Consider the following 13,727-nt stretch of genomic DNA (forward strand, 5'->3'; position numbering starts at 1 on the left):
TGTTACCAAAGGCACAGCTGAAACTATTGAAGATCACTGCATTATTGGCCAGGGAATAGAGAAGAGCAACCACAAGATCAATGTACACCCTATCCTCGTTATATGTGGGGGAATACGTTCCTCGAAGTCAACGCATAATGTGAAATCGCACAATGTGAATAATTATTTAAATGGAGAAAATAGGGGTGCGTTCTGGATGGCTTCCTACCTATGTTTTATCTGTAATTCATTCACATTTTCATACCAATATGACACAAAAGCAGTAGTACAAGACAACAATTGTATTATATTTCATCAATTTCAGGTAATATTCAATGTAATAAATCATAGAAAGTTAACATCCTAGGGTGTACAGTACTCACCAACAGAGGCAGGTGTGTTCGCTCCGGGAGATGAGTGGTTGTTGTGGTGTCGGGCAGCTTTACACGGATAAGGTGGATGGTTGTGGTTGTCAGGATCATATCAAGCACACACAGAAGGAAGACTCACAGAATTCTTAGAACTGCCGGCAGCAGAAGGTGATACCGATTTGAAGAAAGTGGTGAGGGTTGTTTGCTTGGCAGCATTTTGTTTTTCAGCATAAATTTGCTTGTAGGGAAGAAGGGTTGACGGCAGGGACAGGGTTGACTGAAATGTTGACAGGTTCTAAACTTGGGTCCATGTTCATCGCCATTTGTGCCAAGTGTTCCGACTTCCACCATTCCCTCACCGTTGGTAAACTCCTGGGATTTTCAAAATCGTCTGTTGCTTGCAGCAACTGAGAGATAGTTTGCGGTAAAAAAAAATACGCCTTGAATGTAGATCACACCTTGGTCAAGTGGTTGAATCAGCGATGTTGTGTTAGGTGGCAGGAAATGCACGGTTATGTTACAATGAATGCTGTCCAAATGTTTAGGATGGGCTGGCGCATTTTCAAGCAACAAAAGAACTTTAAAGGCAAGATTCTGTTCCCAGCAGTAACGTCCCAGAGCTGTGTTACCTTTAACTGATGCCACGCTGTTTATAATTTCCTACTTTTTTTCAAGTGTTAAAGCGGTTCTCTGCCACTTGGCTGACGACCCAGGACATGACATCGGACGCTTAGGAGGCATAGTTAAATATTTCAAGCACAGAATCACTGCACCGTAGGTAAAACCAACAAAAGTTTAAGAGTGCAAGATCGCGCATCCACACCTTGCAAGACTGGCAGGAGTGAGATTGTGAGGCACGCGCACCTGACTTGTATTGGCAGGAAAGCGGTGCCTGTCGTCCCAACAGTGAGACTGTGAGGTGTGCGCACGTGACTTGTATTGGTGGGAAAGCAGCGCTCCTCGCATAACTGTGAGTTTTGGACGCATATAACAAGACGTTGGTAGAAATAGGTTCCTCGCATAACTGTGAATCCACGTTATCTGAAGACGCAAAAACGAGGATAGGGTGTACAACATATTCATAGCCTGCTGAGTGCTAGATCTGAGCCATTCAAGACTGGCGACCCAGAACTATACATAACGTCCAGGTACAAACTATGGATGGCTATTTTAAAAGCAAAAAAAAAACAATTCTGATTGAACACAACAGACAGAATCTTTGCAGGATTTGCACGCCATTATTTACCACAAAGTGAAACCTAACACCATGAATTGCTCTTGTGCTTCACTCGCAGATGAAGTCAAGGTCTTTTATGCACACTTTGAAGCGGAGAATAAAACTATACTTGTGCAAATTCCTGCAGCATCTGGTAACCCTGTGATTTCTGTCTCGGAGGCAGATGGCAGAACATCTTTCAAGAGGTTGAACCCTCAAAAGGTGCCAGGCCCTGATGGTATACCTGGTAGGGCACTGAAAACCTGCACTAATCAGCTGGCGGGAGTGTTCAAGGACATCTTCAATCTCTCATTGTTGTAGTTTAAGTTTCCCATCTGCTTCAAAAGGGCAACAATCATACCAGTGCCCAAGTGGAGCAGGCTGAGCTGCCTCAACAACTATTGCACAGTTGCACTCACATCCACTTTGATGAAGTAAGTGCTTTGGGAGGTTGGTCATGGCCAGAATTAATTCCTGCCTAAGCAAGGACCTGGACCCACTGCAATTTACCCATCGGCACAATAGGTCTACAGTGTATGTAATCTCACACTCCACTTGTCCTTGGATCACCTGGATGATAGCGTATCTACATCAAGCTACTGTTTGTTGATTATAGTTCTGCATTCAAAACAAATCATACGGTCAGTGAGCATTCTGGAGTTACGGGGATTCAGCAGCTATTAATTCAAACAAAAACCAGGCTTCAGTTCTAATTGTAAATGTAAATAAGTTCAAGCAGCTTGCAATTAGCCTTCAGTTTTTTTTTATAAATTGCAACCAATAGATTGAGGTTAAAAGCGCAGGCTGCTCCACAGAGTAAGAGATTGTAAGTGCAAGAGGTAAACATTAAAATGTAAACACGAGCAATTCTGCAGATGCTGGAAATTCAAGCCACACACATCAAAGTTGCTGGTGGACACAGCAGGCCAGGCAGCATCTCTAGGAAGAGGTACAGTCGGCGTTTCGGGCCGAGACCCTTCGTCAGGACTAACTGAAAGAAGAGTGAGTAAGAGATTTGAAAGTGGGAGGGGGAGGGGGAGATCCAAAATGATAGGAGAAGACAGGAGGGGGAGGGATGGAGCCAAGAGCTGGACAGGTGATTGGCAAAGGGGATATGAGAGGATCATGGGACAGGAGGCCCAGGGAGAAGGAAAAGGGGGAGGGGAACCCAGAGGATGGGCAAGGGGTATAGTCAGAGGGAGAAAAAGGAGAGAGAGAGAAAAAGAATGTGCGTATATAAATAAATAACAGATGGGGTATGAGGGGGAGGTGTGGGGCATTAGCGGAAGTTAGAGAAGTCAGTGTTCATGCCATCAGGTTGGAGGCTACCCAGACGGAATATAAGGTGTTGTTCCTCCAACCTGAGTGTGGCTTCATCTTTACAGTAGAGGAGGCCGTGGATAGACATATCAGAATGGTAATGGGATGTGGAATTAAAATACACACCTACGCTCTGTCCGCCAGAGAAAGCAGGATCTCCCAGTGGCCACACATTTTAATTCCACATCCCATTCTCATTCTGATATGTCTATCCACGGCCTCCTCTACTGTAAAGATGAAGCCACACTCAGGTTGGAGGAACAACACCCTATCTTCCGTCTGGGTAGCCTCCAACCTGATGGCATGAACACTGACTTCTCTAACTTCCGCTAATGCCCCACCTCCCCCTCGTACCCCATCCGTTATTTATTTATATACACACATTCTTTCTCTCTCTCTCCTTTTTCTCCCTCTGTCCCTCTGACTATACCCCTTGCCCATCCTCTGGGTCCCCTCCCCCCTTTTCCTTCTCCCTGGGCCTCCTGTCCCATGATCCTCTCATATCCCTTTTGCTAATCAACTGTCCAGCTCTTGGCTCCATCCCTCCCCCTCCTGTCTTCTCCTATCATTTTGGATCTCCCCCTCCCCCTCCCACTTTCAAATCTCTTACTGGCTCTTCCTTCAGTTAGTCCTGACGAAGGGTCTCGGCCCAAAACGTCGACTGTACCTCTTCCTAAACATTAAAACAATGGGTTTGTGTTAATTGGCTTTTATCAAACCAGGCAACATGTCCAAGCACCATTTTGACTTGAGTGCCTGCTGACAGACCAGATGGGTGTTGTTACTTAACATATTAAACATGGTCACAGGTATAGATAATCAACAGTTTCTGTGTACTTACCATATTTGGTACTCAGAGACAGCTCTAACAACAGTAATTTCAGTGTCTGGCTCTTTGTTGTCAATAATTAACACAAATATTTTAGTTTCTCCCAAAGGCATTTGGACCTTCAAAGGAGCTAACTATTGACTTCAGGAGGAAGAATCTAGAGGCCCATGATCCAATCCCCAAAGGATCAGAGGTGGAGAGGGTGAGCAACTTTAAATTCCTTGATGTTATCATTTTAGAGGATCTGTCCTGGGCCCAGCACACAAGTGCAATTACAAAGAAAGCACAGCCATGCCTCTACTTCCTTAAGAGTTTGCGAAGATTTGGCATGATATCTAAAACTCTGACAAATGTCTATAGATGTGTAGTGGAGAGTATATTGTCTGGCTGCATCACAGCCTGCTTTGGAAACACTGATGCACTTGAACAGAAAATCCTACTAAAAGTAATGCGTATAGCCCAGTCCGTCATGGATAAAAACCCGCCCCACCACGGAACACATCTACACAGAGGGTTGTTGCGGGAAAGCTGCATCCATCATCAGGGTCCCTCACCACCCAGGTCATACTCTCTTCTCACTTCTGCCATCAAGGTCATGTAGAAAGGAGCCTCAGGACTCACACCACCAAGTTCAAGAACAGTTTTTAACTTGAACGAAAACCAAGACTTCACTCAACTTTACGTGCCCCATCATTGAAATGCTCCCACGACCAACAGACTCACTTTCAAGAACTCGTCGTCTTATGTTTTTGATATTTATTGCTTTCTGTATTTATTTATTATTATTTCTTTCTTTTTGTATTTGCATAATTTGTCGCCTTTTGCATACTGGTTGAACGCCCAAGTTGGTGCAATCTTTCATTGATTCTGTTATGGTTACTATTCTATGAATTTATTGAGTATGCCTGAAAGACAATGAATCTCACAGTTATATACAGTGACATATATGTATTGTGATAATAAACCTACTTAGGAACTTTTAAAATTTGGTTGCTCCTCCTCCCCCTTAACAATGCGGTGGACTTGATCCAAGACATCCCCAACCCTGAGATCTGGAGGCAGCATACCATCCAAGAGTCTCATTCTCGCCCGCAGACCAATGAATCTCCTAACCAAATGAATTCCCTATCACTGATGCACTCTTCTTCCCCTCCCCCACCCCTCCATTCCTCCCTTCCCTCGCGGCTGTGCGTTTTCCCTGGTAGGACATTCCAAACAACAGTGTCCAAAGCAATAATCTTGTTATTGAAGGGTATGACTACAGGGGTACTCTGCACCATCTGCCTATTTACCTTCCCCACTCCTGATGTTTAGCCAACTACAGGTTTCCCCTGCTATCCGAAAGTAGAGTATTCCTATGAAACCTTTTGAAAGCCAAAATGGCGTAAAGCGAAGAAGCAATTACCATTAATTTATGTGGGAAAAATTTTTGAGCGTTCCCAGACCCAAAAAATAACCTACCAAATCATACCAAATAGCACATAAAACCTAAAATAACACTAACATATAGTAAAAGCAGGAATGATACGATAAATACACAGCCTATATAAAGTAGAAATAATGTATGTACAGTGTAGTTTCACTTATCAGAATCGGGAAGATTTAGCTAAAACCGATTTGTAGAAAAAAATCGGTACGTACAGGCATGTGCACACACCTGGCTTCGTGGTCATGGTAGTCTTTCTCAGGGTACACATAAGTTTAAAGTGGGCGTCTTTTTGCATAAAAGCGAAAATCCTCTTCGGATTTCTTTCGGTTAGTGAAAACAGGTACTAATGTAGGTCTTTCGTAAAAGCGAAGTGGCATAAAGCGAACTTTCGTAAAGTGGGGGGACACCTGTACCTGTCTCCTGCAACCTAGGTGTGACTGCTTCCATGTAACTCCCATCAATCCTAAATGATCCACGAGTCATTCAGCTCAGTTTCCCTAACGTAATCTGTACGGAGCTGCAGTCGAATGCATTTCCTGCCGGTTTAGTCATCACAGGCACTGCGGGATTCCCTAACTTCCCTCATCCTGCAAATAGGGCACACCACTACTCTACCTGTGCAATAATAAAGAATGAAAAAGAACTCAACAGAACAAATAAACTCTTCTCCAGCTTCAAGTTGGGTACAGGTATTGATTATAACCAACATTACGATCACAAGCACTGTTATCTTCATCGGGGATGATGCCTGGGCATATCTAGTCCGGTGGTATTATGAGTCCATGAGGCCACCCTACGAACTCATGGACTCCAGGCACTGCCACAGTTCCATGACCATCTGAACAGCATACATCCAAGAATTCAATTTACGATGGAGATGGAGAAGAATAGTTGCCTCCCATTCCTGGACACTAATGTGACAGAAATCAGATGGTAGCTTTGCATAAGGCATCTATCAGAAATCCATTCACATGCATTTATACATCAACAATAACAGCCACCATCATGTCTCCCAATGTATAGCGGTTCTTTCTACTTTGATTAACTATGCATTCAGATCCGGAGAGTCTCCCTGAGAAAATAGACAATTATGCATGACGTTCCTACAGAATAGCTACAAGATGAAGGAAATTAATCAAGCCCTTAAAAGGGCTGATGGAAAAACGAGGAATCCTAAAAGTGAGGAGGAACCTGCTCTTCCCTATAGCTCCATGGTTTCTGGAAAGGTTGCCAGGATCCAGAAGAAATACCAGATCAACATCAACCACAAACCCATAAGGAAGCTCAAATCACAGCTTCTGCAGTTCAAAAACGATTGAGCTCAGGATGGCTGGTGTTTACAGGATCCTCTGTGAATGCGGAGAAGCATATATCGGCCCGATTGGGGACACGGTGGAAACCTGCATCCAGGAGCACAGGAGGTGCTTCTGTTTGGGTTATCCAGAGAAATCAGTGGTAGCAGAACACCACATTCGCAATGGTTATAGGATTGACTTCAATCGCACAAAATTACTGTGCCACACCAATGGCTTTTGAGACTGCCTGGTAAAGGAAGGCATTGAAATAAAACAAAGACTAAGGTCTTGCTCCAAGTAAGAACTGGAATTCAATTGTAAGCAAGGTGGGAGATCAGAAATGTGATTGAATGAGGACTAACCAATCAGGAGGGATGGATTCCAGGGGTATAAATACCACTGGACTAGACACGCCCAGGTATCATCCCTGATGAAGATGGCAGAGCTAGACATCAAAGCGTCGGTTAAAAATCAACACCTGTGCCTGGCTGGAAGTCCGAGAAGAGTTTATTCGTCATATACGCCAGGAAACCACTAGATCCTTACCTTAGTCTCTGTTCACAATGTCACCCCACCCCACCCAACATCACTGAAGACTCTTGAGCCAAAGCTTCTAGGACTCACTCTTACAATGAGCCACTCCACAATGCCTGTTTCATGCAAGTTTGGGGTATTTCACCCCTATTATTCTTTGTTGGCACTTGCTCTGAACTGGTTGTTTGAAACTGGATGCTAAATATTCTCTAATAACATTTCAAAGTGCTGAAGATAGAAATGGCCAAATATTCTGTCATTTTAAAATTTCTAGTTTGGCAGAGATATTTTAGCATTGACTGATAAAATTTCAGAAATGCTTTTGTATTAGTTTTGGAACTCTTATTTGCAATCTATATGGACAAACATTTTATTAGTAAATCTTCAAAATATGTGTATAAACTTGAAAAAATATTTCAAAAGGTGTACATGTGACATACAAAAAGGTATGAAAGAAACCTTTGTGATTAATTTTAAAAATCCTGTATCCACTTAACTCTTCAACAAAGTTCACTTCTCTTCGCCAACTTACAAGAACATGCCCAAACTTGTTCTGGTTTTGGTCAATAAACAAAATCTTCTTTATGCATTGGTTAAAATAGATGGACAATAGAACATCTAGAAATATCTAATTCTGAACCTCTAGCATGATAGTAATATAACTAGCAGATCAACCATGAAATTGTAATCAGCCTGTCCAAAACCTAGATCAGAATGCTACATAGCTTTACCCCAACTATCAGTAGTTTTTTTTTTAGATTATGAAGACATGCAGTCCTCTTTTATTGTCATTTAGTAATGCATGTATTAACAAATGATACAAATGATTCCTGTTTCAGAACAGGAATGGGATTTGGAGTGGAAAATAAATAGTTGGAATGAAGAACATTAACCTAGAAGTGATTTTTTAGACAATTAGTTAAAAGGCTTTCAAAAAAACCCGATGTTATCCACTGTGTGGTATTAACAGTTGAAATATGAAGAGAACTAAATATGGATTTTAAAATAATGAAGGCAAAGAAGTTAGCTGTGAAAAATCAAAACATTTAGCATTGATAGAGAGATGAGTCCAGATAAATTGTTTAAAGAAATTCCACTATGTGAGACTCTCAATTTAGAATAATGCAATTAAAAGATTCAGTTTATTGCCATTTTAAGAGTGAACCCCAAAGAAAGGTCTGGAACTGGAGTCCCTAAGGCATTCTTATATTGACTGGCAACTCCTGCGATGCCACTGAGCCAAATTGTATCAATCTCTGTCATTCCTTTGAATTGATCGGCTGCATGGGCAACAGCTTGCTCTCCATATTGTACTGCCCTGGCTTGCGTACTGCCTTCGACAGCTAGAGCACAACATCCTTTGTCAACCCCGACCAGCAGTAGATCATTAGATAATACACATGGAAATAATAAATATATTAAGTACAGCAAGTTGCCTGAAACAACAGAATGATACAAAGAACTTAACAATAGACAATAGACAATAGGTGCAGGAGTAGGTCATTCGGCCCTTTAAGCCAACACCGCCATTCACTGTGATCATGGCTGATCATCCGCAATCAGTACCCTGTTTCTGCCTTCTCCCCATATCCCTTGACTCCGCTATCTTTAAGAGCTCTATCTAACTCTTTCTTGAAAGCATCCAGAAAATTGGCCTCCACCGCCTTCTGAGGCAGAGCATTCCACAGATCCACAACTCTCTGGGTGAAAAGGTTTTTCCTCAACTCTGTTCTAAATGGCTTACCCCTTATTCTCAAACTGTGGCCTCTGGTTCTGGATTCGCTCAACTTCGGGAACATGTTTCCTGCCTCTAGCGTGTCCAATCCCCTAATAATCTTATATGTTTCAATCAGATCCCCTCTCATCCTTCTAAATTCAAGGTATCCCTTTGAAGCAGCAGCCTTGCTCTGAGCACTTCAAGCTTGTGTTCAAGTGATTTAACATTAGCTAGAAGTATTCTGGGACATTTCCAAGTCATCTCACATCATTTTGAAAATTCAACAAGGCATTTTCCCTGCTGGAATTTTGTTGAAATTAGAGCATGCTGATCTACGGAGCAACCATCATTGAACATTTCCCCAGAACAATTAGATGTTAATGAACATGCCTTAAGCAATTCCTACTACCTGCAGGCTATCTGCTTACCAAACTGCAACCTTCCATCCCAAACACTATGTCAAACATGAGAAAGTCTGCAAATGCTGGAGGCCTAAAGCAAAACACCGGAGGAACCCAGCAAGTCAGGTAGCATCTATGGAAATTAACAGACAGTCTGTGTTTCAGGCGGAGACAGCAGGGGGAAGATGCCAGAAAATGCAGGGGGTTAGCTGGAAGGTGATAGGTGAAGCCAGGTGGGTGGGAAAGGTCAAGGGTTAGAGAAGAAGGAATCTGATCGGAGAGGACAGTGGACCATAGGAGAAAGGGAAGGAGGAGGGGATCCAGGGGGAAGGAGGAGGGGATCCATGGGGAAGTAATAGGCAGATCCCAACTTCTCCTCCTATCACTGCTTCCCCATCGGATCTGCCAGATAAAACCTCATCACTCCCCTATCCACCCTCTGTACCACATTCCCAGATATTATTTTTGCACCATTCAGAAAGATGGTAACATAGTACACAGTGAACAGCACATAGTTCAAACTCAATATTCAGTATCATGTTGAATTTAAAATATAAACAATGAGTAAGTGAAAGAAACAGAAAAAATGCAAAAGCCCAAAAAAAGTTACAGTAAGTTTCAAAACGCTTCAACAGTATGCATTAGAACAATTTTGGGTAACACTCATTACTTTTACAACTGCAACACTGCTCTCACTTGTAAATCATAGTGACCATATTGCACTGGAGGTCAGTTGGCTATTATTTTGACTGTCACCCAATCATGGCCTTAGCATCTACTTGTGCTCAACCATTCATCACATGCAGATCTCAGGTGGCTCAGCTGGTGACTGGGTCCAAGTGACAGACTATTGCTCCTTTTATTTCTTGTACCATTGATCCACTTGACTAACACTTGGCGATAAACACAAGGAGATTTAAAAACTACTTGTAGGGGATGAAGAAGTCAGTGAGAGTGGTGGTACAGAACAAGGTGTGTTGCTATGAAAAGATGATGAGTGCTCATACCAATTGCTAAAAAAAATTATGAGGAGGAAGCAGAATATGAGTATACCCAACTTTTCAATGATTCTCTTCCTATTGGCCTTAGATACTTGAAATACCGAAAGCTTCGCCTCTCCATGCTGCCAGAAATTGCTTGGTCACTTACTACTCAGAAAGAACCAAGTCAAGTACAGTAGAGGAACAAAGTACAAAAGAACCAATTACTGAAAATTGTGCAACAAAATGGCAAAGCCCCAAAAAAAGAAAATCAGACAGTAGGTTTATTTCCAGAGCAAAATAACTCAAAACTTGGGAAATATGATAAAACTGCTTCAAATTATAGGTCATAATGATGGAGCTCTGTTTTAACACATTTTTTGTCTTCACTTTCTGCATTCCTTTTGAGGCCTAACCGTACAAAGCATTATTTAAGTATCATGTTCAGATAATAAACAAAACAAGTTGAAATATGTGTTAATAAAGCTTCTGTACGTAATAAAAATCTGAAATGAATACAAAAAGAACTAAAAATGCTCAGCAGATCAAGCTGCAATGTGTGAAGAGAGAAAAAGTGTTAATATATCAGGACAATAACTCTTTATAAAAACTAGAAAAGAGAGAAATAGGATCTTGATTCTTGGAGCCTTTCGGAATGTTAGAACATTACTAAGAGCATAATACTGTTTAAACTAGATACAATAAGTCAAAATTATCGAGAATAAGTTGTCTACCAATTCCTTCCCCTTCTCACCCAGTTAGAATGGTTAGTTTTCCAATAGCTAGATCAAGCAGGTACTTTACAGAAAAGACTGCTCTTCGCAATTGATTAGATGGTAACAACAGTGATCCAATATCAGTTGCACTTCAATGCAAAGGCCCTTCCTCCCTCTCCCTACAAGCCAAATGTGAAAACAAAGTTGTTGTCTCATGAATTCAACATGGGCCATAGGAATCTTCTGGTGCGAATAGCTTAACTATTACACGACACCTCCTTTAGCAAACATGTCAGAAGATAATACAAGTGACCTACTATACTACTGATCTTGAATAGGTTTCAAACATTCATGTTACAAATTTGAAAATGTTCTGTCTTAACTATGAAAAGAGTGGCTACTTACAACTGGCTGAGATGGATAAAAACAACTGTTAATCATTATTTCTTCTAAGATATCTTGATCTGTTGAAAGGGAAACAGTAACAAATTTTTTTGATCATATATTAGCACATCCCATATTAAATCCAAACCAACCAACTCATCACATTTATGAAAACAAATATAAATGTTTATGACTTAGTACAGTATATTTAGAAATGTAAGTCTTGGAGTTACAATTTGAAAATGTTAAAAAACAGATAAACTAGCACTTTTTGAGTTTTCTCTTTACAGGTGAAAATCTTATTGAGTGTGTAACTCCCTCTTTAAAAGTGTCTCTGCATTTAGAAATAAGGAACACCTTTACATCATTTCCATTTGGTAGATCCAATCCAATGGCATATACAATGTAGTAGAGATTTGTATGTCACAGACTTTGGTTAAGGATATTTCTATGCTAATTACAATATAATCTTTCAAATATCATACATAATAATACAAATTAATAGAAATACTTGTATATTAATCAGCTGACCACCAAAATTGTTATCCACGATACCTCTGACCACAACTATTTCATTACCTCATTAGACTATTCACACACCAGGAAATGTGTAAACATCTGAAAAGAATTGAATCGTTTGCCTGTTTGACATTTAATTCATAGGGAAGAGCTGTTTAAAATGTCATCTCTCTCCGCCACTACCCCAACAACCATCCAATCAATATTTACTGTAGATATGTTGAACAATACAATCATCCACAAGTTCCAATAGAGTTGCTAAGGTGGCTTGATACAAACAATCCAAATTTAGATAGTTTACCTTCAAAGTAGAACTAAAGAAGGTTGGCTTTTTTCTTTGTCAGTTGGAAAGACAGACAAGTATCTCACACAAAATTTCAATATAAACATTGGTTTCGAGGTTAATCTGATCATGATTTTCTCCATCATCTCTAAATACTCAAGAGTAGCCAATAACATTAATAGTTGTCATTATGTATCATTGCAATCATTGAAACAAATAAAGAAGCAGTAAGCTCTTTTCAAACGGGTAAGGAGAGAGGAGGGAGGTAAAATACTCAATTAATCTTCCAGATTGGATCCAGAAAGTGCAGGTTATATTCTAGTATGCTTCATGACTGAACTATTACATATGAAAATTTAACCAAAAAAAGGTACATATAAAATATTTACTGCAGCCGAATCTACATCATAAACTGAATAAATAATGTGGTCCGGTGTAGGAATGCCGCAATGTTTAGTCTTCTATAGTCAATTTACAGAACCAAATTCTATGCAGCCTGTAAATATCTTCAAAGATGTAGTCCAGAGAGACTAGGACTAGTGTTTTAAACTTAAATAAAACCAATTACAAAAGTATGAAGGCAGACTAATAAAGGCCAACTCACCAGATGCCTTCTTAACCACCCTATCTTTTAAATCCAGGCTCAAAACTTACTTTTATTCACTAGCGTTTGAATCCTCCTTATGTGGCTGATTTTTGGCTTGTGCCTAGGCCCTTGTGTTGTTTCTTTTGTGCCTATAAGCTGTTTGTCTTGTTGGTTATGACTGTGTTTCTTGTATTTGTGATTGTTTTGATCTGTACAGCACTTTGGTCAACGTGGGTTGTTTTTAAATGTGCTATATAAATAAATTTGATTTGACTTGACTTGATGAACAACTTGCATAGCAATTTTAAGGGATCTACAGATCTGGACCCCCAAGATTCTTCTGTTCCTCCACACTGCTAAGAATCCTGCCACCATTAACCTTGTACACCACCTTCAAGTCTGATCTCCTAAAGTGTATCACTTCACACTTTCCTGAATTGAATTCTGTCTGCCACTTCTCTGCCCAACTCTACATCCTGTCTATAACCGATTGTAACCTACTACAACCCTCTACACTATCCACAACACCTCTAACTTTTGGCACATCTGCAAACTTACTAACCCATTCCTCCACTGCCTCATCCTGTCCATTTATAAAAATCACAAAGAGCAGAGGTTCCAGAACAGATCTCTAAGGAACACCAGTAGTCAACAACCTCCATGCAAAACACCCTCCATCCATGACAAAATTCTGTCTTCCCTAGGTAAGCCAATTCAGAATCCATGCAGCCAGACCTCTATGGATCCCATGCCTCATGACTTTCTGCATAAGCCTACCATGGAGAACTTTGTCAAATGCCTGACGAAAATCTATATCCACTGCTCTACCTTGGTCAATTATTTCTCAAAAAAACTCAGTGAGGCTCTTGAGGCAGGATCTGCCCCTCATAAAGACATGCTGTCTATCCCTAATCAGAGTATGAACCCTGCTACGTGTCTCTGGTAAAGAGTACACCTGCAACCTCGAGGACAGAGAGAAAATGGTCCGAGGAGGCTTATGAGGCGCTCCAGGGTTGTTTTGAGGTGACAGACTGGCAGGCACTCTGTGAGGACTGCAATGTTCTGACAAGAACTGTCCTTTGTTATTCAAATAACAAACCATGGGTGACAAAGGACATTAAGGACATCCTGAATACTAAAAAGAGGGCGTTTAGAGATGGAAATAGGG

At 40.9% G+C, this 13,727-nt stretch overlaps 1 protein-coding gene across 1 annotated transcript in view; it reads right to left on the minus strand.

Annotated features, from left to right (window-relative positions):
• The window catches only part of LOC140194618 (putative methyltransferase NSUN7), an 89,792-nt gene that overhangs the window by 49,243 nt on the left and 26,822 nt on the right, over positions 1 to 13,727 (minus strand). Inside the window, exon 2 of the mRNA XM_072251859.1 lies at positions 11,193 to 11,251. Within this exon, the coding sequence (XP_072107960.1) occupies positions 11,193 to 11,251 (59 nt within the window). The remainder of the gene's footprint in view (positions 1 to 11,192; positions 11,252 to 13,727) is intronic.

The sequence above is a fragment of the Mobula birostris genome, chromosome 3 (assembly GCF_030028105.1).
Source record: "Mobula birostris isolate sMobBir1 chromosome 3, sMobBir1.hap1, whole genome shotgun sequence".
Classification (NCBI taxonomy): domain Eukaryota; kingdom Metazoa; phylum Chordata; class Chondrichthyes; order Myliobatiformes; family Myliobatidae; genus Mobula; species Mobula birostris.